Here is a 26646-nt window from a genome sequence, read left to right on the forward strand (position 1 = left end):
TATTTTGATTGGTCGATGCAAGTTCAAATGTACGTCAATTCCTTTGGGGCCTTCTCTTCCCCGAACTTTGCAATGTGAAGGTCGTGAAAGCACGATGCGTTTTTGTCCTACGGACAATTGAAATATAGCTTAATTCTTTCATTTAAAGGCGCGAACTTTCCAAAAATGATCACCCTGCTAATCAGTGAAAGCGTAAGATTCGGAAATACTTCCTCAAAGACGAGTTTTTTGTACAAACTACAGCTCGCGATCTAGATTGATCTAAACATCGCTAATCGATTTTTCTTATAAGCTAATATTTTTGACACGTGCTCGACACAATGGTAACTTAAAATTTATACATGGCGGTAGTTTTGTTATTTGTTCTACAATTTTGTTTTAAACAAATAAAATAAAATTTATATCGGGATTCTGAGATTTTCTCTCGATCTTTATACAACACTGTCTGACTTTGTCGAAATGCGCTCCGTAGGATTATCCCTAGGGATAATTCATCGATTTTAAGAAAATGCTTATAAAATTAACTGTATGAAGCGAGAAAACTAAAACGAAATCGAACAACAGACACTTCCAGATAGCGAGAGTCGCGACAGCACAAATACAAATCCGTGCACAGTGGTGCAGTGCTTTGGCGAGCGCGACCTTTAGCGCCCAAAGTTATCCTTGTTCAGCGTTTCACTGAACAAAAGAAATGCGCACATGGACTGCTGCGCAATAATAATTTACAGTTTCCAATGGCAATATGGCGACCTCTTGATTCTTCCTCGATTCGATAATGTGATCAACTAAATGTCCTTCTTTTTGTAACTACCGGTTTTCGCCATGCTCGTTCCAATATTTACGCTCAAGCTGAGCCACAAGATTCATGCTCGAACTGCGGCGTTGGGAAAGTACGATGGAAGACATCCTTGTTTGACAGCGGGTACGACGGCGGGAAAGGTTGGTTCAAAATTTTCTTTTTTGCAAGTTTTATTGTCAAGTGTATTACCCTACGCTTCCTTTTTATTTCTCTGCATCGAAATCAGAACTTTTTAGAGCTCAATTAATCTTATTTAAGCACGAAAATATACGGCAATTATTATATTCCTGGATATTTTATGGGCCGGCAATACGCTAGTAAACTCAGTTTAGTAAAGGCGTTTAAAATGGTCTGAAAACCCATACATGTACATTCTTTATTACCATAGAAACAAGAAATAACTGTTTTCTTTACAATACTAGTACTAATGGTAAGAAAGAGCCACCCTAAGTGTGATGGTTTAATAATAAGTATGCCAAGTCTGAGTTTCAAAACTTCAGTATCTCATTGCCAGATTCTCTGATTTTAGAAGGGAAACGTACTGACATACAGGGTGAGGTTGTGTGTAGGAAAACAGGACCAGAATTTAACTTGGCAATGTCTTCCTGCTCCCAGGGTAGAAATATGCCTTTGACTCGTAAAAAGTTTGCAGGTATCCCCTGGCAGGAGGAGGTTTTGCACCCAGTTAAGTTTGCAGCGTCCAAGTTTGCACCCAGCTTTTTGATGAGTTTGTTTCAGAAAAAATACACACACCCCCGACAGATGGCAAAAAGTTTTGCCCCCCCTCCTGACTGGATTTCCCAGACCGCTAAAGCCCAACCCCTCCCCCCTGCTAGAAATCCCCCAGATGTCCTTTTTTTTAAAAGGCAGTAATAAAAAAGATGTAGCATTTCATCTAAAAGATCTCTGTTTATTAATAATTTTTCAAAGCTTGACTAAATTTGCGAGTTTTGCTGGTCAAATTTCAACATTTCAAATTAGGTTATTTTTCATGTTACGTTTGAGTGATCTCACACTCTCCTTAAAAACTTCACTTGCTTTTTTCTGTACCACAACAAACGTACAAGATAAGAAATTTGTAAGTCTTGAAAATTATGTTAATGTAAGAAAAAGCACAGTGAAAAAGTCCTTAAGGTGCTAATGAATGAAAACTATAATTTCAGTTGTCGGTTAACATTTCGTATGATCAACAATCGGCTAAACACTCTGATTTAGCAAGCATTTGAGAGGCTTCTCAGGAAAATTGGTGTCCGTGGCTTGTTTCGTCAACGAACGTCAAGTATGGAAACTTAACCCTTTCACCACCGCACGTTTTTGACAGAAAAGTGCCCCTAACACCGGCCATTTAGAAAATGGTGATTTCTCAGGAAGGAATGGTGCACAAATTTTTCAAACGAAGCTAGCACGTACTACAAACATTGTATCTAACTAAAAAATACATCACTACAAAGATAATTTCACAGTCAACAAATAGATTAAAACAGTTATATTTATTTCATTCAAAACATTTACAAAAAACAGTGAAAATGCTGCACAACTCTTACCGCATTATGTAAAGATCATTTGAGAGCATCCCTGTCACATTCAGGTTTAAGTTTGAAAGACATGTTTTGACAGAGCATCTCACATCTTCAGTTGAATGGTTTACAAAGCACAGAGAGTTGAATAATAAGTATCTAGACAAAAAATGGTAATTAAGACAAACTTAAAAAAATTGTCGTATTTCTTAAGTAAGAGTTGAATTTACATGACCTTAGATTTTCCAGACTTCTGCTCCAACGATTTTCCTTAACCCTTTCACACTTCTATTTCCAGTACACAAAACCCCCCGAACGGCAAATTTCTAGCTATGTCAAACTTTCCGTCTAAAATAGCATGATTTGATTTTTTAAACAGGGTTTGTGCACTTCATATAGGCTTTTGTATTCCAAAAAATAGAACACAAGCAAGAAAATCCAAGTCAAAAACATCGTGATAAATGAGAACATTTATTTCATTAAAAAAAGAGCGGAAAATTAATGGAAAGTTTGTACAACTCTTACCGCATTGTTCAACCACACGGAAACGTGACTGTAGAAAATGGTAGGACAGTTTGAGTCCATACAGGTTTGATCTTGGCATCCAAGGTTCAAAGAGGTCTTCAATAACTCGAGCCATTTACCATTGACAAATTGTGAAAATAATTCCTTCCAAGTTTTAACACTGGCCTCAAAATTCTAACTCTTAGAAAGAGCATCTTCTTAGTCAATCAAAATATGGCGGAAAATGTTGATTCGCGCGTCTTCACTTCATGTTTTTATCGAGTTCTTTTCCTTCACTTCACGATTCAAGGACGCCATTTTGAAGTCTGACCATGTGCTTTCAATTTACAATATATTAGACCCTGCTCTTGGAGCCTAGTTCCTAGTCTCTGATCTCAAATCTTAAGCGGTCAAATTCCCGGAAAAGTAGTTTAGTACGTTCCAGTGGAAAAACGGAATCCCGGTTTTCCGGTTTAGTGCGGTGAAAGGGTTAAACTGGGTTAAGGTATGTATCAAGTGAATATATTAAGCTGATTCCTGAAATTTAGTCAAAATATATCAGCAAAATTTTTTACTGGACACGATTTTGTCCAAAAAGTGGGGTCCATTTAAACGCCAGTAACATTAAAAATATTTATTACCAGTGAAATCAAATTAAATCATATTATTACTGAATGATAGGCAAAAGTTTTCCTAAAGTTTCATAGCCATCGCGTCAAAGCCGAAAAAGTTATGACGCAAAGTTTGACATGGACGAGTGCACCTAGAATAACTACGTAGCCACGTTAAAGTGCACTCTGAAATATAAGTGTGAACTCGGACGTTGTGAACTTGATTGGGTGCGAAACCTGCTACCCCCTGTCAGCATTACTGAATTGCGCTTTTTTTGGCAAGACTCTCACGGTAGTGTTTTTCTCCACCATTGGATCTATATACACATGCAAATGATATGCATCAATTGGTAAATATATTGTAACCTGGGACAACTTGACAAAACAGCTAAGGAGGTAGTACTAACAGCTGCTTCAAATTCTTGCAATATTAAATATAAAAAAAAAACGACTTTTGTTGGGTAACACAATAACTGGTGTCTCAGTAGTTTTCATTGTGGCCCGCGAATCCTTGATTGAATTGGAATTTACAATTGTTGGTTTTATTGGAGGGAGGAAAACCAGAGATCTCGGAGAAAAACCCTCCTGAAGAGCACCCTTAAGTAATACGCTGCAAATGTGTTGCAAAAAAGGATGTGCCTCAAAACTTTTGTCCATGGATGTAGCATAAGTAGAGTTTTATATAACCTGAAATCATACCCTCCCTCCCTACTACTGCTGCTGGGGAAGGAGGGCATGATACATTTGCTTGTTGAAAGTCATGTAAAAAAGCCAGATTCTGGTTTTTTGTCTGATTGGTCGAGAAACAATACTCAATGGAGTGTTGTGGACTGATTGGTTGTCGTATTTCAACGAGACTTCCGGTCAGAAGCTGGTAATGGCAAAGACGAGTCACGTTTACTGCGAGGACGAGTTTCTTATTACGTTAGCTGAAGCCCTAACAGATTTCAAGTGTAACTCTCTGAAGGCAGAACAAATAGAGTGAGAGACAATGCGTAATAATTTTGGTTCCGTGAAGATGTTTTTGTCTTCGAAAACAATATTCCAGAGATGTTGGAATGTTTACAAAAGCGATCGATCCTATCTGCCGTAAAACAGCTCTTGTCGGTGAATTCCTTTTTGTGTGTGTGTAAGCTGAAATAAAGGGACGGCATCCAGTACAACTGATAAAAATATGTTCACAAGCGCCATCTCACCTTGCTACTAAAAGCATTTTTATCTCAACACGGCGAAGTTTAAATACAGGCTGTACATATGTACAATTTTTCTCCAGATGTTTTTCACGCCTTGTGGAAATCCGAGTCTCGAATTTGCCGCCAACTACAAAGAGTGGTTTGACAGTTCGACGACACATTAGTTTATTTAAATTAGGGGGCGGCTGGCGGCCGGTTAAATAAATGTATCAGGCGTTCTTTTTTCCCTCTCGCTTTCGTAAAAAGAAAAAAGAACGCCTGATCGCAGGTTAAGTTTTATATTATGCAATGTACATTAATTTTGTTGTTGTTTTATTAGGTTTTCATCCACAATCCCCACAGCAGTTCTTTACAAGGAGGCAGAGCAATTGCAAGTCATGATAATGATATCAGCATTTTGAACATCAACCAACAAGTGTCTGCTGTTGCTACTGGTCAGCTGAATGACTCTGGGTGCGACACTCTTCTTGTTGGGACACCTACAAACTTCTTGGCCTATGATGTGGAAAACAACTCAGATCTCTTCTATCGAGATGTAAGTGGCCTAATGTGGAGTGCAGTTGAATCCTGATAACTCAAACCCTCAGTTACTCGAACCTCTCGCTAACTCAAACCTTTTACAATCCCCCTTTAGGTCATTTTCTTACTAATTTTGCCTGCGATAACTCGAACCTCTGATAACTCGAACCTTTTCCGATTTCCCTTGAAGGTTCGAGTTATCAGAATTTAACTGTAAATCAGTTATTTCTTTTCAATTCCAGACATTCTGAAAAGGTTGTTAATCTGGCTAAAAATATTGGAGTTGGAGATAATTTTATTAATTTCTAAAAACTTCAAGATTTTGAAATCACAAACAGTAAAATTTTACAGCGAAATATTATTTTTCCAATCAAATTTGAGGAAAAAGTCTACAAGCATATTAATTTTGTAGATGTACGAAAGCATCTAATTTGTAATAATGTTTTCAGTTTTCATACATTTACAAGTCTGTAATTGTGAATTTTTTTACCTGGAATTAGGCATTTGAATTAAAAAAAATAGCTGTTGATTGGCCTTCTATAAATTACTTATCTCAACTTTTCTGACTGATTAAAAACAGATTGCAGATGGAGCAAATGCAATTGTAACAGGAAAGCTAGGAACATTTGAGAATCCTTTGGCAATAGTTGGTGGAAACTGTTCAATTCAAGGATTTGACTCTGAAGGAAATGATGAATTCTGGACAGTAAGTGATTATTAATAAATGTTTAGTGATGAATTGTACAATAATAAGCAGTAAATCCAATGTGAGTAATTTTCCAATGACCTTCTCTTTGGGCAAACTCTTGTCTGTCAAGAAAAGGTGACTCTCACAATAGACAAGCATCCTAATTATCTTAAGGTAAGAAGCTGAAGCAAAACTCCTAGCCGTTCTTCATGCTACAAATCTGAAACTAGGATTAAACAGTCGATTAAGAGCAAGTTTGTAGAAGAATCGAACAAAAATTGTTTTTTTGCGGCAATTCTTAAAATACAGGGATTTCGCTCATCTTCTGCATGAAGGTAGTCGTTATTAAAACTAAAAACGTTATGTTGTTTTTTTCTTCAAATAGTTTTATTTTTCTGAGAAAAACGAAATTTTCGATTTGACATCTAGACTCGTCTAGACTCGATTGAGAGGGTACAAATTGGGTTGAAAATTGACCATTTTCAATCGATTCGTATGTCAAAACCATCACGCGCAGAAAAAAATAAATACAACCGGTCTATTGCATGACTCTTCCTTGTCCAAATAAGCATAGTTTCAAGAGTTTTGGTTTAATCTAATTATTTTACGGTAAACAAAACCAGACTATTCTCACGCGAAATGAAAGTCGGTCGGTCAAAAGAATCGTCATTTTCACTATGTGCCTTATCTCAGAATTCCTTGAGATAAATATATTTCAACTGTAGAAGGATGATACTTTTAAAATATTTAAAGTTTTGTCTGGGTAAATGATTAAGCACTTGTCAAAAAATTATTCAAAATCGTACAAAAACGACACAAATCACGCAAGCTTTCGAATGCGTGACCAAAAGTATTACCACCGTATTTGTTCTTTAAATCAATTTAGTCGCAACACTAGCAATACCAAGGCATAAATCATAATAAATATGTTCACCTTTGCTTGATTATTATATCCTGTCCCATGCAATACGTTTTGTCCTGTCATTTCTTTAATGGCTGCCCGTTCAGTTCGCATGCCGCTTGTCGAATCCGTCTGCGACTGGTGAATTTGAAGCAACCACCGATACGAGTTTAACCAAATATGTATCGTCATGATTAACAAGCCCTTTTTGTGTTACTTGATTAAACCATATTTCAGGTTATAGCCGGCAAAGCGTTTTCGATAAGCCACTTTGCAGTGCCTGTTGGCCCCGTTATTATTCCAAGTGAAGTATAAATTTGCATACTTTCGAGACAGGCGTGACAGTTTTTTATACTTAGGGGCCGGGGTGGGGTGAGGAAGGGTCTTAAATTTTTAGATGAATCAGTGGTTTGAAAACGTTTGGGGATGAATTGTCACAAACTCGTATTTGCTACGTGATTTACTTTACTTATAAGTTCTGCTTACGCTCAAAATCAAAGAGAGAAAAACCGTAAAAGTATTGACAAAAAGCCGCTGTCAGGAAAAAGTGTTGTAATCTATTAAAGTTAGACTTTCTAAAAGTCGTTTGCTTCTCATTTCCGGTTTGGTGGTAGTCTATAATCTACTAATTGCTGGTTGCTCCTTCTATAAAAACCATTTAATTCAGTTATGTACTTCGTTATTCTCCAAAACAACAAAGTAAAATAATTGACCTTGTGTGTGCGAGAATTCACGTTGTTTACTTTTAGGAGACGAGACTAATTAAATTTACTAAACTCGATTATAGATGTTTGAATGATTTCTTTTTTCTCACGAACCATTTGTGGAGCAACCGGCACAACATAGTCCCCGTAAAGTGCTTTTTCCTTCAGTTGTCTGGTGAACTGTTGGAAACTCCACATGTTCTCGCTGCACTTGATGTCTCATAGAAGTTTCTTGTTCTTTTAAAACTAGTTGGCAGTCCTTGCTCGTATGATCGACGCGATTTTACTATCTGTCCCTTTCATCGATCCGAGCTTGGAATTGGATGGCGAAAAAGTTCCAGTACAAGCAAAGTTCCTCACGAGATTGCTTATCACAGTAAAGGGAAGACTTCTAAAGGAGATAGAGATGTAGGAAGAGAAATATCAAATGTCATATTCCATAAAAATGGTATCCTTGTTCCCGTGGGGTCAGGTTTGACGTTGTGAAATTCTTTTACATCCCCATGTAAAATACGGTATTAGTTTGTGACAATTCATCCCCAAACGTTTTCAAACATTTGATTCATCTAAAAATTTAAGATCCTTCCTCACCCCACCCCCTAAGTATAAAAAACTGTCACGCTTGTCTCGAAAGTATGCAAATTTACACTTCACTTGGAATAATAACGGGGCCAACAGGCACTGCAAAGTGGCTTATCGAAAACGCTTTGCCGGCTATAACCTGAAATATGGTTTAATCAAGTAACACAAAAAGGGCTTGTTAATCATGACGATACATATTTGGTTAAACTCGTATCGGTGGTTGCTTCAAATTCACCAGTTGCAGACGGATTCGACAAGCGGCATGCGAACTGAACGGGAAGCCATTGACGAAATGACAGGAAAAAACGTATTGCATGGGACAGGATATCATAATCAAGCAAAGGTGAACATATTTATTATGATTTATGCCTTGGTATTGCTAGTGTTGCGACTAAATTGATTTAATGAACAAATACGGTGGTAATACTTTTGGTCACGCATTCGAAAGCTTGTGTGATTTGTGTCGTTTTTGTACGATTTTGAATAATTTTTTGACAAGTGCTTAATCATTTACCCAGACAAAACTTTAAATATTTTAAAAGTATCATCCTTCTACAGTTGAAATATATTTATCTCAAGGAATTCTGAGATAAGGCACATAGTGAAAATGACGATTCTTTTGACCGACCGACTTTCATTTCGCGTGAGAATAGTCTGGTTTTGTTTACCGTAAAATAATTAGATTAAACCAAAACTCTTGAAACTATGCTTATTTGGACAAGGAAGAGTCATGCAATAGACCGGTTGTATTTATTTTTTTCTGCGCGTGATGGTTTTGACATACGAATCGATTGAAAATGGTCAATTTTCAACCCAATTTGTACCCTCTCAATCGAGTCTAGACGAGTCTAGATGTCAAATCAAAAAATTTCGTTTTTCTCAGAAAAAATAAAAATATTTGAAGAAAAAAACAACATAACGTTTTTAGTTTTAATAAGGACTACCTTCATGCAAAGGATAAGCGAACAATTTTTCATAGCATTACCGGACGTTGTCGGATTCTTGTACAAATCTCCTCTTAAACACCAACCCAAATAGCCGTTGTTAAAATCTCGAGAGAAGTTCAAGCCCTAAGCCATACATGTACTCATAGCTTTAAATTATTTAAAGCTTCTTGCAAGATGAGTGTCTCCTCTTGATATAAGAATTGCATCTTATGAGACAAGAATCTTGTCTCGTGAGAGGATGGTAACTTACTTTTGAGTGGTACTGCATGTTCTGGATTTGATCTGCTTGTACAAGTTTTTCAGTTGTTTTATTATTCTATAACTGCATGGGAATCTGACAGCACCTTTTTGTCATCCCCATTCAGGTGACAGGAGACAATGTCTGCTCTTTGGCAATGTGTGATTTTAATGGTGATGGATTCTTAGAGGTACAGTCTTCTAAATATTAATTTATAACAAACTTTAGAAGATGAAATGTTCATTATGTCACAAGCCTGGGACAAAGAAAAAATCCGAGTCCCAGATGAGAATCAAACCCATGGCCTCCCAGATACTGGTTGGGCGTTCTTACCACTGAGCTACGAGAGACTTGTAGTGAGCTGGGCCATTTACTAGGTGAACTCATATTTGACATGTGTCCTACATACTGCTTGGATCAGTGATGTTGAATGCAACAAGTGTACAATAAATAATAAAGATTGTAAATATTAATTTTGTTGTCACAGGATCATGGAGAATTTAATATTCTAATTTTCACATGACAACAATTTATGCTGATTAATGTTTGCATGGAGGTAACCTGTGATATACAGACATCTTATCCTGTGAGAATACATGTAGCAATAATCCTCAAGGCTGTGCTCTAAGAAAAATTATTAGGAGCCCAAAGGTTCCAAACTATTAGATCCAGGGTGCCCAGCATAGAGCTTGTATGAAAGAAATAAGATTATCTAGTGGCCCAAAGACAAAAGTTAGTCGCCTGAGGCACCCGGGCACCCTTAGAGCACAGCCCTGATCCTAGACACTAACCATGCTTCAGAAATCAGAGTCAAGTGATGGCATTTATGGGCTACCAGGCTTGGGAATGATCTAATTGTACAAATATTGTATGTAACAGTAACCTGAATGAACTTGTCATTTGTATTTTCATTCACCCTATGGGCTTGCCAAAATACTGCAAGACTTGTAAAAAGTGATACTTTACTCTAGAATGTCTAGTAAGACATATGTGTTATATTTGTACACATATAGTTACTTGTGGGATCAGAAGATTTTGACATCAGAGTGTTCAAAGAAGATGAAATTATTGCAGAGATGACAGAAACAGAGGTAAGTAGATCCACATACACTGTTCAATTTGGAAACATCTCATTCACATTATGAACTTTCTTTATCAAGTCTCAGGAATCTTGAATCAGAATTTTTTTTAAAATTGCCTTCTTAGCAAAAAGCTAGATCGTGGATCTTAAAGGCTGTTTTGAATCACAATGTTTGGAAGTTGTTACCATGTAATTTGAGTGATACTGTAAATTTAAACTCAGTAATAAACACTCCTGATGTGCTCTCAATTAGCTAATCAGACTTGATTATTAATGAAGATATAATTTTATTTCATGATATCAGCAATTCAAACTGGTAGAGTAACCAACAAAATGCTTCTGGTAGCCTTTGATACCTAGATTAGCATCCATCAGGGCAGCGCCATGCTACAACCCTAGTAAAAAGAGACCCGGAATTCCGGTGGAATCCCGCCGGAATTCCAGCCCGGACTTGCCTGGAATTCCAGGCGGTATCCGGGTGGATTCCAGGTGGAATCCACCGGAATTATTGCCGGCATTCCGCTGGTATTCCGCCGGAATTCCGGAATATTCCAGCTGGAATTCCGTGATAATTCTGGCCGGAATTCCACCGGAATTATTGCCGGCATTCCGCCGGAATTCCGGACAATTCCAGCTGGAATTTTCATGATAATTCCGGCCGGAATTTCTCCGGAATTATTGCCGGCATTCCGCCGGAATTCCAGACTTTTCCAGCTGGAATTCCAGTGAAAATTCAGCCCGGTATTACGCCGGAATTCTGGACTATAGTCCGGACTGAATTCCAGCGGAATTTTGGGTCGAAGCTTTTCCGACTGGAGTTTTGCCGGAATACCGCCGGAATTAGCTAGCAGCACTACTGATTTTCTTGTTTGAACTGGAGCAGTGAAAACATGGATTTTTTTTTAATAGAAAAGCAGTCTTACAATGTTTACTCTATACTCTCAATGTACTTATAAATGCAAAGAATATTTTGCACACGGTGAAATGAATGCAACGAAAGAAAAATTTTAAATCAAAAACAAACATGCACAACATGTAACTTTCAACCTTTTTATTTACTAACAACTATTCTTATAACTCTACAGTAACATGTACATATTAAGTGAATCTAACTTGAGATAGAAAGTTGAAAGAAAGATACACTTATTCTTGGTTGTGCTTAACATGCGAATTAAAAAGATCAAATAATAAAACGATGCGATATTCAATGTCTTTGATCGCATGACCAACTGTTTTTGTTCGCGATTGTAATCGCCGTGTTAATTTAATTTGTATTCATGCACACAAACTGTTTAAAAGTGCTTACCTCTCAGTTGATCGATCGTAGGTTGTTTCATTTCTTGTGGTAATAAATTGCTGAACATGCACAGTATAGTTGCTGATGAGATCACTTCATTTCACGCAATGATACAACATTTCAGCACAAAGAGACGGCGTCGCTTCGCATTCCACAAACCGATGCAAAGATCTATCGTATCGTTGCCTTGTTTCATTTCTTGTGGAAATGAAATAATTTATAGCTGAACACAATTGCTGACGAGACCACTTCATTCACGCGAACAACTGTTTCAAACATCGATTCAAACATCGAAACATTTCAGGACAGACACGGCGTCGCTACGCATTCCACTCCGATGTAAAGACGTCAGGTAATTACATTGAGTTTACCTATATAAACTGCACATTACATGAAGAAACAGGAGAGACGATTCCCGCTTAAAGAAACGGTCAAGTATAAAACGTTCAGGTCTCATTACAGGCGGAAAACTAAACACGTTTTTCAAAGTTGACCAATTAGATTAAAACGTCTCATATGTCAGAGATCACGTTTCAGTTTGTGTTGTCACGAAAATCCAACCGAGTGAAAGCATGCAGAATTTTCATGGCTTGTTTGAAAATATGTCTTTGAAAACAAACATTTTCTTTATATCAAGGATTTCTACTATCCAGGATTATACTGACACTAACAAACCGATTTAATTTTCGGAGCGGATTTACTAACATCAGACTTTCAAGGAGCAAATGCAAGAAACTGCAGACAGCGGCAGACTTTGTGTGGCGGACATCGCCCGCAAAATATGGACGTAAATGGAATATCACTAAACGCTGCTGATATTTATAAATGAAGCAAAAAACTTAAGAATGAGTGACATAACCTGTTTACAAGGGCAATGAGTGGTAAGTGTGTGCTGTAGTCTCAATCCAACTCTTGATTTAGCAGATTTGATTTGATTTAGATTTGGCGCACAGAACGAACGGCGAGCTGCCACTGAATATTATTTAAGATTATGAAGATCTAACGAAAGGATTTCTTGGATTTACTATTTCTCCATCGCAGAAGAACTTATAAACTACTGAACACAGGACATTAGTTTGTGGCTCGGCGGTTTGATTCGGTAAAGAGTCAAGTCTATTGTTTACTCACAGTGTTTGCATGACCGCACGTGCATTCTTGTTGGATTGGAATAGAGTGAGCTTCATTAATCTACAGTTTCTTTTAAAAGGTTATCCACTGTTAACCAGCGTTGAGCCGTGGAGCTACCACACACTCGTTCAATAAACCTGCTTCATTCGACTGATAAGCTGCTAAGCCACAAGAATATGTACCTATCTCATTTTATTTACATTTTATAAACGTTGAACTCAAGTGGCCACTGAGACAAATATAAATAAATGTGTTTTATTCTTTGTACCTGTTTGTACTGCTGACTGTATTTTAGCGAAGACATTAAGCTTAATTAGTGGAAACGATCCATTTAGACCATGTCTTCAAGTATTTTTTGAGACTTACGGTATGCAATAATTGTACAGACGAAAAAAATTGTGTAGATTGTCAGAAGCTCTATTATTTGGCCTATCATTTTGATTGAACTCTTCTCACTCATAATGAATTTTGGGGAAAATCATGGCATTGGGTGCAGCAAAGAAATACAAAATCTCCATATAAATCCAGCGGACTCAGAATTCCAGATTCCACTTGCCCGGTTTTCCACTGGACTCCAGATCTCCGCACCTGGCATTCCACTGGATTCCGGAATTCCGGGTTCCCCTTACCTGGAATTCCACTGGACCCCGCACTCCGGACCTGGCATTCCACCGGACTCTGGAATTCCGGGTTCCCCTTACCCGGAATTCCACTGGACTCCGCACTCCGGACCTGGCATTCCACCGGACTGCGGAATTCCGGGCTCCACTTACCCGGAATTCCACCGGATTCCACCTGGAATCCTCCCCGGACCTGGAATTCCGCTGGAATTCCACCGGAATTCCGGGCCTATTTTTACTAGGGAATAGTCTCGAGTTGGTTAAAGCCAAACTGTGCATTGATCATTCCTTTCTGGTACATTTGATAGTCAGTAATCTACTTGTATTTATAGTATTTTTCTTTTGCCTGTATAGTCTGTAACTTCCCTTTACCCAATCCGAGGGTCAAGATTTGGTTATGCACTGGGAAACGGCACTGTTGGAGTTTATGACAAAACAGCAAGATACTGGAGAATAAAGGTATTTACTAGATCAATCTTCAGCAACTGGATTCATAAAAATATACATGCTTTATATTTACTCATTAAATAACATTACTTAAAAATCAGTTTACCAGTGTCTTAGATCTTGAAATACGGCAACCATATAATTTACCAGTAGTTACCATGACAACTGATAGTTATTTTGTGACCTTGTTCTGTGAGAAAGTCTCCATAACGGCAAACAGTCTACAGGTTTTAGTGATATGGTGATATGCATCTAGAGCAGGTGCATACAAAGGATTATTAACTCAAGAATGATTGGTGAAAGACTGCTCCTTTAATTTATAATACAGGTCTAAGTAACTATCATATACTGTATCTGTCATTTTGTTGTATTGCTAGGATAGCTCCGTCCAAGGCACAATAGAAACACTTCCCACAGCCTTCTCCAGTGCTAAATTCAAATCTAAATCATCTCAAAAAGTGTTCACCAATACTGTCAGTAGCATAATGTAATAGTGTTTTCTTTTTGCTGTTCTATTTCTGAATCAATGACTTTTACAGTAACTATAAATAAATAACTAATAACATGTTAATTATAATTTATAAACTAGTGGTAACCACAGGTTAGAAAGTGCGGGCCTCAATGCAGTTAAGAGAAGGCAATCAGAGTTGTTTTTTGATTGACAGTTTTGCGAAGTGTAGTCGAGCACGCGGTGTGAATTGAGATGCGATTTTTCTCCGTCGGCAAACTCGCTTTGTTGTCAGTGTTATAAGAAATTTCTCGAGAATAACCGTTGTTGGAATCATTCGCTTTGCCGTAGTTCATCTGTGATACAATCACAGCAGATCTTCTCAAAAGCAATACCTATAAAACAACGTCTGCAAAACGTAATGTCTGTAAAATGTAATGTCTGCAAGACAGAAGCCTCGATCTAATGTGACAAACTGTTGATTTTTCGCATTCTTATCGCTCTTGGAGACAAGATTTTTCTCTTCCGTTGTTATGACAAACTGTCGTGATTGACACATTTTTTGCATTCCGATCGTTCTTAGTGGAAGAACAAAATTTTCAACTTCCGGTTTGCAGATAGCCTTTATAAACGTGGCGCGCACGCGTAATACGCAATCCGCTGGTCACTGTCAAGATTAGGGTTGCGGGCCTCTCTTGGGCCCGCAAAAACTGAATTTAGGCTGAGTAGTTTGAGAAACATTTTCTTTAATCTAACATTTGTCATGAATTGTTGTATTGTGTTGTTCCAGGAAATATCTATACCCCTCCCATGGAAGGTTTTTTGGTTTGAATTCCCTAAACCTTGTCTAAAATTCCAGTTAAACTCCATGCTTTCCTTTAAAAATTTCTGCTTTTGAGGTACCAGACTGAGGGTACAATGCAGTAATGATAATTAATTTATTCGTGTACAGTACTGTACAATTATTGTGTGACAATTAACAAGTACTATCCCTGCCTACTTGGGTGGGCACTCTTCAAGACTGTGAAGTTAATCTTTTCACATAATAGTTCTTATTCTTTTGTTTGTAGTCTAAAAACCAAGCAATCACCATTCATAGTTTTGATCTTGACTCTGATGGAGTGCCAGAGCTTATTACAGGCTGGTCAAATGGAAAGGTAATGAAACATTGATCACATTTACACAATCTAAATCAAATGCACCATGTGATTATAGATAATACTGTAAAATTCTGATATATACCTCAAATAGTAGAACCAAAAATACAGTGTATACAGATCCCAATAAACACTAATGAAAGGAATTTTGAAATGCAAACTTCTGTCTGAAAATAAGGTCCCTCCTCCCCACCCCCCTCAAAAAAATAAGCCCACCTGCATGGTAAATTGAGAAAATATAAAGGCTTATATTTCAAAAATTTGTGGTATTTTTATTTGTCTTGAAGTATTCATTAATATTTTTTGTATTCATATAAAATTTAAATATCCAGTTATTTTGATTCTTATTTCAGATTGATGCTCGTAGTGACAGAACAGGTGAAGTGATCTTCAAAGATAACTTCCCTGTGGCTGTAGCTGGTATTTTAGAAGGAGACTATCGCATGGATGGCAAACTTGAACTGATTTGTTGCTCAGTGGAGGGAGAAGGTATTTAATATTATATAATTAATTAATAGTTAATTAATATATAGTTAATATTAAACAAATCAAAATTTCCTATATCCTGTCTTGCCAGTTAACTTGTTGAGCAACTTTCTATGGCAGCTTGTGGTTGGTAAACCTGAAACTAAAATAGTAATCTCATAAAAATAAATATTAAAATTAATGTCTTAATTGACCACTCCCTGAATGGGGCTTTTCAGGGCCAATGTAAACAAACACTGATTAACAAAAAAAATTAATATAATTGTAAATGAATATAACATGATTAAAAACCCAACTGGCAGGATGCAGACCAGTTGGCTATTTACAGGCGTGGGCAAGGATATGAATTCGGGACTACCGTGAACAACACCAGCTACTGGTCAGAATGGAATTTGAACCCACAGCCTCCAGATTTCAAGTCCAGTGCTCTAATCCACTCGTCCACTCTGCATCTGGCAAAAAAAACTTGTCAGACGAAATTCTTGTTTGTCTGCTTGGTTTGTAATGTGCAGGCTTTTTTTACTCCATAAAGTAAAACATTCTTTGCTCTTTGTTTTAGTTCGTGGTTATTTGCCAGCGACCGCTGAGATGAAGGGGAACTTGATGGATGTCAATGTAGAGCAAGACGCACTTAGAGACTTGGCTCAGAGGAAACAAAACTTGCTACTGGAACTAAAAAACTATGAAGAAAACGCCAGGGTAACGATCATGTCTGTTCTTCTTAATTCTGCCAAGAAAAAACACACTCTGTGATAACAGTTAACCAAGTTTATAAAAATGCAGTGGACACTGCAGGGGTCACAAAATTGTCCACATTTTAACAACTGAAGGTGGATTAATACAGTCAAAATGGGACATGAATTCATTAATATTATTTATTTGATTTTATTGTTCACTTCTGTATTATATTCCTGAAATGAATATGTGGTTTAATTCTCAAAGATTGCAATTTGATTTGAATTATTATTGTGTGGCTTCATGCTACTGGCTGTATGAGCAGGGGACCAAATAAGCCACGTACTGTTTAATAACGAGATATCCACAGGTGTCCGTGAACAGGTTTTGACACTGTCATGTTGAAATAACGTGGTTGACAGTGTTGACAAAATGTCATGGGTAACCTCCAATAGACTAGTTTACTCTAGACCCTAAGTACATATATGTTATTTGCCGGCTGGGAGGTCCGTATGGTGAAAAACTGTGACCGAGGTCTCGAAAATGCTGCCCGAGGCCGCAGGCCGAGGGCAGCATTTTCGAGGCCGAGGTCACAGTTTTTCACTATACGGACCGACCCTAAGCCGGTAAATAACTTATTTATTTTTTCCTACTTTAATGTGTTTGATTAAAAAACACTTAAAAAACCTACAAAGACTTTCTTGCCAAATGTGTTTGTATTTATATACGCGCGCATCCAATGTTGAGTCGATCGCCATAAGCTACGGCAAGAGTAAATAATGATCTGTTTGCTATAAGAGCTTACTGCCAAACAAAATAAATTCACTAAAATGAACAGTACTCAAGAAAAATTTCATCTGAAAAAAAAAAAAAAAGAAAAAAAGCATCTGAAATAATAGAAAAGCACAATGTAGAAGGGAGCAATCAGCGAGTTGCGAAACACTTTTAACTCCATTTCGGCTTGTGAGTTCTTTAAGTTAATTAAACTTACTTTTCGGACTGGAAATCACTTAGCTATTTACATTTGTATTTAACGAGTCAAAAACCTCTGTGTTGATTCCCACAGTATTCTGTTTTGACAAAAAGTTTGCGAAAGTGAAACTGAATGAAGCTGAAATGTGTAGTTTGGTCGCCTGCACAGTGACGGCACAATATTGGGAGAATTAATTTGACTGTTTTTTAATAAAGCATCTCATTTTCTTGAATGGCGATAAGCAGTATTCGGTTTTGGAGAAAAGTAGCAGAGAAGCAAGGTGTTTGAAAGGATAAATCGAGTCTGTAAACCGGCGACTTGCAGTTAACCGCAATGGCGTGAAAATCAGTGCGAATGCACAAACAACGATCGGCAAATCACGGCCATAAAACTATAACTTCATTTTGTCACTAAAGGGAATAAATACTCGCCTTTTGGAGCACTTCAAGGCCTTTAATTCCACTGCTTAATTTCCCTTTCAAATTTACAACGGTTGGTGAGCAACTACATCGATTTAAATCATTTTGGAAAGCAAAACTGTCATGGGTTCGTTCGTCTCGCCGCGAAATGAAACTCACGAAAGCGTTACCGTGGCCCGTGGGCAGAGATAGGAGAATCTTGCCCGCCCTTAGAACCAATCAGATTGCAGGATTCGTTACCGTGCCCTCTGAGAAAATAATAATGTAGAGTATTTCACTCAGTTGCGTAGTAAATACATGTACTTCCAGCTCCTAAGCCAGAAACATACTTTATTTTTTAAACATTTAAGGTTGGGAAGGCCGGAGGTCAGGAGGTCGACCAGTCGCAGATGGGAATCATACCAGCCAACACCCAGCTACAGACATCCCTCTTGGTAAATCCAGGCAGTGAACAGGTTCAGCCTCATGTGGAACTCTCAATCTCAACTACTAACGACACTATCATCCGAACTGTCATGATATTTGCGGAGGGAGTGTTTGAAGGAGAGAGTCATGTGGTCCATCCTTCACAACAAAACTTAAAATCAGCCCTTCAGGTTCCAGTGTATCCTCCCAAAGACATTCCTGTTGACCTTCACATCAAAGCTTTTGTTGGCCAGAAATCCAGGTTTGTAGGCAGAATGTGTTTTCTTAAGTGATTTTTTTTTTGTTTAAATTTGTGAATGATTATTACCTTATTACATGAAATTTTCACGACACGTTAATTTCGTGAATTTCGCGATTCCAAAAAAATCACGAAATTAAAGTGACGCGAACAATAAGTGTCGCGAAAATTAAGTGACTCACATTATGTCAACAATTAAGAAAAAAAGTTTTATACCACTGAAGGAAGGAATTTTCAATGTAAATGGATGTTGTCGTCAATTGACTCAAGAACTATACCTCATGCACGTACAAGCACGACCTACTTGTTTGTAAACATTGCGGGAAAGTCTCGCCCTTGCGTTTTTGTTAATTTTGACGTTATTGTTCCTTTGATGAAGTCGTTTTATATAATTCAAGGGCATGTTAAATAATACTGCCAAGGAAATGTTAATTGTGTCTAAACACAAAATTAAAGTGATTCAAAATACAAAATTTTCGCAAAATCGCGAACTTTAAGCGTCGCAAAATATGCGCACCACAAAATCGCGAAATTAACATGTCACGAAAATCTCATGTAATAAGGTACATGTAAAGGCTAAGAAGTCACAGCCAGTCAAGGCTTTATGCATCGCGTGGTACTAAAAGGACAGGTGATGATGATGGAAGATCAACCAGTACTCTGAAAAAGCTAAATAAATGTGTCACATTGTTAATTGCACAGTGTGCAATGACTTCAGGCTTCAGTTGGTGTTCCATTTCTGAAGGGTTCCAAGGGTGAAGGCAGAAACTTGTTAAAAATTCCACAGTATTTCTAACAACATACTCACTTGGATGCATTTCTTTATTTTATGAGTGCAACAAGGGCAAGTCAGACCTTTTTTTATTATTATTATTTATAACCTGGCTAACCCTATCCCATCTTGTTTCTTCTTTGCAGCACGCACTTCCATGTTTTTGAACTTACAAGACAACTCCCAAGGTATGACAAGTAAATGTTGAATTTTTTCCAGAGGTTAAGGTGGAGAGCAGATTGCAGGGTTTTTTTTGTATTGAAAAAAAAAAAAAAAAAAAAAAAAATTGCTATATTTAGAGAGGAAGCCACATCAGCGCTAGCTGGTTTTCATGCGGGTCCTCTGTCCAGGTCGAATTGGAATTTGGAAATGTTGGTTTTTCAGGAGGGAGGAAAACCGGAGAACCCGGAGAAAAACCCTCGGAGCAAGGCGAGAACCAACAACAAACTCAACCCACATATGGCACCGGGCCGGAATCGAACCCGGGCCACATTGGTGGGAGGCGAGCGCTCTCACCACTGCGCCATCCCTGCTCCCCGAATTTAATTTTCAATGAGTAGAACTCTGCTCACTTGCTAAACTGCAGTAAAATTGCTAAAGATAACCATTAATCCCAACCACAATAAAAGTGTTATATGCTCGAGCAAAGTAGCTGTTACACTGCAAATCACAAGGCTGGTAAAAAGATGTTTCAGGAAAGGCTGTCCTACAGAATTGTAAAAGTGTACAGATAGTGGTAGTTTACCATTGCTTGATCAAAGTTCATTTTAGCACAATAGAAATGAATACCTGTATTTATGGTTTCTCCTTCCTTCATGATGAAAGTCAACTTCAGTACATTTACTAGGCCAATCACAAAGGACACAGGCAATCCAGTGAACCAATCAAGACTTCAAGCAAATACATGTCTAGCTGGCACGAAGCGCGGGAAAACGTGCGCGAGCGAGTCACAATTGGTTTTGGTTTTAGTTCTGATTGGCTGAGAAAGTGGCGCGATATTTTTCAGCCAATCACTCAGTGTAGTAATGCAAAACCAAAGCAAACGCAATTAACTTTCGACACTCAAGTGAAAACCGCTCTAATGACTAAACAATACACAGGAGAGGAGGTTATATAATTATCGTGAAATTATGACCACCTACTTTTCTCCTAACCTTCTCTCAAACCAGCAAAAACATTAGTGATAAAAAAAAAAGTAGTTTACAAGTGAACACATGTCGTGATCATAAATAATTGTGGGCAACAAGAGTCCATTATCTACAGCTAGATTCATGTATTAACTGCAATAATCATGAATCGCACGTACTTGCTGATGTGAAAGTTCTTCATGGAAATCTTTTTTTATTATTATTTCCTAGATTCACTTTGTATATTCCATGCCCAGATGGTTACGCTGAGCCCAAGTCCTATTGCTCCTTCCATATCAATGAAAGGGTGAACAGGGTAGGTTCTGCAATGTAGTGCTTTACAAAAAAAAAGCAAGCTGGTTTAAAACATTTTGAAACCAAAGATAAATTATTTGAACCACAACAAATAAAATGCAATAACACTCTTATCTAACATGTTACACACACACAGTGCATGAAGAGTTTAAATATATCATAATTACAGAAACCAAACAGTGCAGGCGATTGGTTATGTAGAGGCAATATATAAAGGCACGCATTGCATGCAAAGAATAGCCATAATAGTGACCAACTTATTTTGTTTTCTTTGATCCTGTGTAGGTGATAATGTGGCTTAATCAAAACTTCCTTCTCCCTGAAGAGATAGAAAGTAAAGACACAGACCTGGATATAATGTTCTTATCGTTAAGGACTGGAAATCCACTGGCGATCAAAATGGACCAAAGTGGAAATGTAAGCAATTGAGTTAAGAGGAAATCCGCCAGGACTTCGAGTAGTTATTGGACAAAATTATGTACCAAAACTATTTACACCTGATTGCAAGCTTTTGTGTTACTGCTTCAAATATCTTATCGAAAGAAATCTTTTCTAACAACACCACACATCGAAAACACATTTTGAAGTTCCGCTGAATTCCACTGAACCTCTTAAAAGATGTAAGCTTTTGCCCATAGCTTGTGAACTTTAAATATCATTTTCTCAGATTCTGATAAGAAAATGTTGTACCAGAATTATTTCCACCTTATTGCAAACTTTTTTGTTACTGCTTCAAATATCTTATCAAAAGAAATCTTTTCTAACAACACCACACATCGAAAACACATTTTGAAGTTCCGCTGAATTCCACTGAATCGCTTAAGACGAATTTAATAAATGGCTACACGTGAGATTTTGCCCATACCTTGTGAACTTTGAAATTCATTTTCTCAGACTCTAATAAGAAATTGTTGTTGGTGTTATCACGGATAATTACTTACATCTTTACCTTTTATTAAGGGTAGGAAATAACGCAATAGGATTTAAATTATTCTGGAAATTGATTTTTGTCCAACTTTAATAAATATTACTCGACTTCCTAGTGGATTCCGTCTTAATAACACTTGAAATGTCTTGCGTATCATCCATGAGACAGTGTAAATGGCATGCTTGACTTAGAATTGGCCACGATTATATGCCTCAGTCATACATACAAATTTGGTGGATATTTGTTTAAGGTTAGGCATTTATGGCAAGTGGAAGAGGAAAAAGTTGAATATTGAATAGGCATGTGATACAAAATCATGAGCTGCAAGTTATGCAATGGGACACCCCAGAACAAAGCAATTTGTGTGATTCAAGCTTGACTCTCCTTTCTATTGTATGCCCCACTGAAACACATTTATTGAATTTTCAATTTCTGTTTGGGTGGCAAAGTCACTCACTATCTATTTGACAGCTGTAAATATTGTATCCTGTGAACAAGCAACAAACAGTGAATGGATATTTTTTTCCATCCTTTCTCCTATTTCCATGTTGTAAAGTTTGATTGCATTTTTTAACACATGGTATTATTTACTACAACCACTGACATCAGTGGTTGGAAAGGTTCTAAAAATACGTATGTATTGTACCCACCATTCACAGCCTTTTTGAAGTGCTTTAAGAGCCCCCCCCCCCCCCCACCCCATGCCTCACTCTCCCTCTCATTGTTGGAAACCGCTCACATTTCAATCTTGTGTTAGTAACCATATTGAATACAGTAAACACCCGCGTGTAAGAACCTAGTGGTTTAAGAACCTGCTGGCAGAAATTTGCCATTTTAATACCCCAAAATATAAGAACCTGTTTAGCCAAGCAAATTTTAACAGGTTCTTATATGTGGGTTATAGAAAATTTTTATGAACATTTTTAACAGAACATCCCAAACTGTATTTACAAATAAAGAAAAGACAGATTCACATAGACTGTAATTGTCTCCTTTGGACCTTGCATGAGGCTTGAAGCAATACAGTTATGAATAAATGCTGCATAATGAAGGACCAAACCCATTTTTTTTTTCTTCTCGTACAATCAAAAACTATGGCTCCTCCTTAGAAATTAAGAACCTTATTAAGAACCTACTTAGCCTAAATTACCAATAACTACCCCCAAATACAAGAACCTATTTTGCCAAACTTAGAAAATTGTAGGTACTTACACGCAGGTGTTTACTGTAGGAGAGGGAAGGGGGAGAACAAAAGTGCAAACCTTCCCAACACTTTTATCTGTAGTTGTAGCTAGACTATAAAAGTGTGAATTAAGAGATATTTTTTGTTGTTTCAGATATCTATTAAGACCGATGACATGGATTTAGCAGGAGACATCATTCAAGCTCTTGCATCTTTCTTGGGGATTGAGGTAGTTACCATGCTAAACAAGAAATTCTGTAAAAATCAAGTGTTTTCCATTCGTGTTTTGTGTTCTCCCACAACAACAGAATATAGAAACCAAAAGTTAGCATAAACGTTAATTATTTCTTCAACAGACACTCCCTTTTGAATTAATTTTCAACTTAGAGTATGATATTTTAAATGCTGATTTAAGCACGAGCTCTTCAATGAGCAGGGTGTTGTTCGTAATCTGTATTGTCCTTTTCTAATCTTAACCATCCTTCTTCCTTTAATTTTTTGTTAAGTCTTCACAATGTTACAGACTATTATTGTGAGGTTTGTTTTGATTTGAAAGCAGTTTTGTACATTAAATTAAAATCACTTGTGACGTAGCTTCTAATAATTTGCTAGAGAATTAGTTAATAAAGAAACTGTTAGAACTGTTGTGTCTTACGGCAAGTAGGCATTTCAGCTCATTTATTGCCAACTTCGAGTAGACAATCCATTTACTAACATTGAAGATTTTATTTTAGGATCTTCAGACCACAGCAGAATATCCTGATCAATTGGAAGAACTTCGAGAAGTGTTGCTAAAGGTGATAAACAAAAATTTCGGATGAAAATGTGCCTTTCAAAAGTCTGTGGTTTCTATTTGCACGAGATACTGTGTCTAGACTAAACATTTCTTGGTGCATACATGGATACCACATGGTAAAACTCTCTAAACGTAACGATATGATATCCAAAACAAGTCCTACTGCCATAAAAAAGAAAAGATACCTTACAGGTCTACATAAAATTACTACAATAAGGGCTTGAAATCGGAAAAAAGTTATGTCTTTTTATTAAGAGCTCAAGAGCTTATATTCGGGAGGGCTTACTTTCGGAATGATTTTTGCGTCTGGGTGTTTTTTTTTGGGGGGTGGGGGGGGCTTAGCTTTTGTTTAATTTTGGGGTAGGGGGCTTTTTTCGAGGGTGGGGTGGGGCTTATTTTGGAATTTTACGGTATATTATCTGTTTTTTTCTCTCCTTGGTATATACCACCATAGTATTAAAAACTAGCAATGGTATATTGCAATTCCTGAGTTTTGATTGGTTAACAGGCAATGGTATGTGAGCTCATATACCATTGACCACAAATACGGTAGCCTATACGCGTCAACAGAAACAGCTGGGGAGCTCAAATATTGCAATTCTTTGGGCGTTTTTAATAAAACAATTATTCCACTCGCGCTTGTTGGATATGAGATCGATATAGCCAACGAGGCGCGTAGCTCCGAGTTGGCTATCCACCATCTCATATCCAACGCGCACTCGTGGAATAATTGCAGCTTTACCCTCATGACCTGAAGTGAACGACGTGCTCACGGCTAATAATTTGATATTATAAGTGATGTCCGCTCTAAAACAAAACTGCTACCTTCATAACTAAAATTATGTACGTGTCATTATTGTTATTCAGGTGGATGAGCTACATGCTGTGAGACAAAAACTGACAGCGGAGATGGCAGATCACTCCAACTTGATAAGAAGCTTGGTAGTAAGAGCTGAAGATGCCAGATTAATGGGAGACATGTAAGTTCCCTTCCCTTTCTTCCGCCGGTGAAGGAACAGAGGCCTAATGTTTAGTACACTGGACTATGGAAGTACTCCTTCTCTGCCTGGACGTTTTCCCATTTGCAACGAAGTTTAGACAATTTTAATACATTTACACATTCTTAAGAGCATTCACGAAACTACATGTTGTAATGGGGTTGTGTGATTGTGTAACGGTGATTAAAGAGACTGTGTCACGGATTTTAACAAATTTTTGAACAGCCAAAATATATATTTGCGTCGTAGGAAACCTAAAAATAATGGTCCGTTTTTATTAAAAGTTTCTAAATTAGAGCACTGAAACTGTAAACGAGCGTCTTTGGCAGCGGATGGCTAGGAAGGAAACGGATTGCAACTTGAAAAAGAAAAGGCTTACTTTTTCAAGTTGTTTACGCGCATCTTAAAAAAATAGATATTTAAAGCCGTAGCTTCTATCTGCAAATGAAGATTTTATCTTCCCTTAGATGTTCAAAGATAATGTTTTTCGTGGGTTAAGTTGCCTACCACAAATTTCGAACAGTTTAGATCAAGAATCCGCAAAATCGCTGTGACGTATTAGGTGGTATTTGCTAGGCTCGATAACCAGCCACTGTCTGAAAAAATGAGCAACCCGCTCTCCATTATTTTGTCTCTTATTTTCGATTTTGACTTTTCATCAGGAAAAATATGAGAAAAGGCTACATGGAACTATATGATTTAAACAGAGATCTCATCAATGGCTACAAGATCAGATGTAACAATCACACAGAGCTTCTCTCGTGCTTGAAACTTGTCAATCAGGCTATTCAACGAGCTGGCAAGCTCAGAGGTAAATAGCTTGTTCTGACCGACCGACAGATGGACGGACGGGGACAGACAGACAGACAGACTGATATTTTAGCGCCGTAGTATTTTGCAACAACAAAATCACTTTGACAGAGACATTCGAGACGCAAACGGAAAATGATAGATCCGATAGTTTGTCTTATGAAAAAAAAGTTGAGAAGACGAATGTTTATCCTGATTAGTATTGTTCTTTTTTGCAGTTGGCAGAGGAAAAGCTCAAGTTATTGCAGGTTGCCGACAAGCCATTAAGAACAACAATGTCAACGGCTTGTTCAAGATCATCAAAGCAGGATCGCTGTAAAACTGGGACGTTTCAAAAACTACAGCATGTGTCTAATTGTATAGAGATGTTTTTAAATGACTGTCTTGGAACTCAAATAAGTGAAAGTAGTTTAATGTAGTAGATGAAATGCGCGGGAGAATTCGTTCGCGCCAAATCACCATTTGATTGGCCAAGACGACCAATGTTTCCTTTAGTGGTTGTAGTAGATTGCGCTAGTTTATAAAAGTCTTTGCCACTGCCGACGACGCGAATTTTTTGACAAATACAGCTGTAAGACTGGGGAGGGAAGAAAGAAGAGCGTAAAGGTAACCTGTGCAAAACAGGTGGTTTAGCTGGGAAGGACGCGTATGCGCGAGGGCGAGGGCGGAGCGTTAGAGATGGGTCGCACTGCGCGATCTGCCCCGCTCAACAACCTGTTCTGCAGACAAGGTTAAGGAGCCTGCCCCTCCTTCTCTCCTCAGCCTGCTCGGATGAATAGAGACTTTAAGGTAACACCTTGTTCAGTTGTAAATATCACCACCAATGTACAAAGCAGCATAATAATTAATAACGGATGTGAACACTAAATAAAGGAGTGTTTAAGAGCATGGTGTCTGCGAATGTAAATGAACTTGCACTAGAGTGCAACCCAAGGTTTTGGAACTCGCTCAGTTCCGAATGAACTACACCCTACAAACAGATATGTTCTTTCTGACCTTCACAACTCGAGAATCACTAAGCGGCGAAAAGCATGTATAAACGATGAGAGGGGTCTTAATTAAGAGGTGTTTGTGATTTGTACCGTACCATTCCAATTGACTCCACTGCCCCCCCCCCCC

The 26646-nt window shown here is 37.7% G+C and overlaps 1 protein-coding gene across 1 annotated transcript; it reads left to right on the plus strand.

Annotated features, from left to right (window-relative positions):
* Positions 1 to 487: 487 nt before the first annotated feature.
* Positions 488 to 26415, plus strand: LOC144651017 (BBSome complex member BBS2-like). The gene is made up of 18 exons (XM_078510868.1): positions 488 to 939; positions 4944 to 5159; positions 5724 to 5849; positions 9331 to 9393; positions 10217 to 10294; positions 13684 to 13788; positions 15295 to 15381; positions 15735 to 15870; positions 16427 to 16566; positions 18285 to 18601; positions 19517 to 19558; positions 20729 to 20813; positions 21098 to 21229; positions 23078 to 23152; positions 23658 to 23720; positions 24587 to 24699; positions 25380 to 25528; positions 25746 to 26415. Exons 1-18 carry the CDS (start codon positions 823 to 825, stop codon positions 25844 to 25846), a joined length of 2145 nt encoding a protein of 714 aa, XP_078366994.1. The 5' UTR covers positions 488 to 822; the 3' UTR covers positions 25847 to 26415.
* Positions 26416 to 26646: the final 231 nt, after the last annotated feature.

Source organism: Oculina patagonica, chromosome 4, assembly GCF_052425735.1.
Source record: "Oculina patagonica isolate OP01 chromosome 4, crgOcupat, whole genome shotgun sequence".
In the NCBI taxonomy this organism is placed as follows: domain Eukaryota; kingdom Metazoa; phylum Cnidaria; class Anthozoa; order Scleractinia; family Oculinidae; genus Oculina; species Oculina patagonica.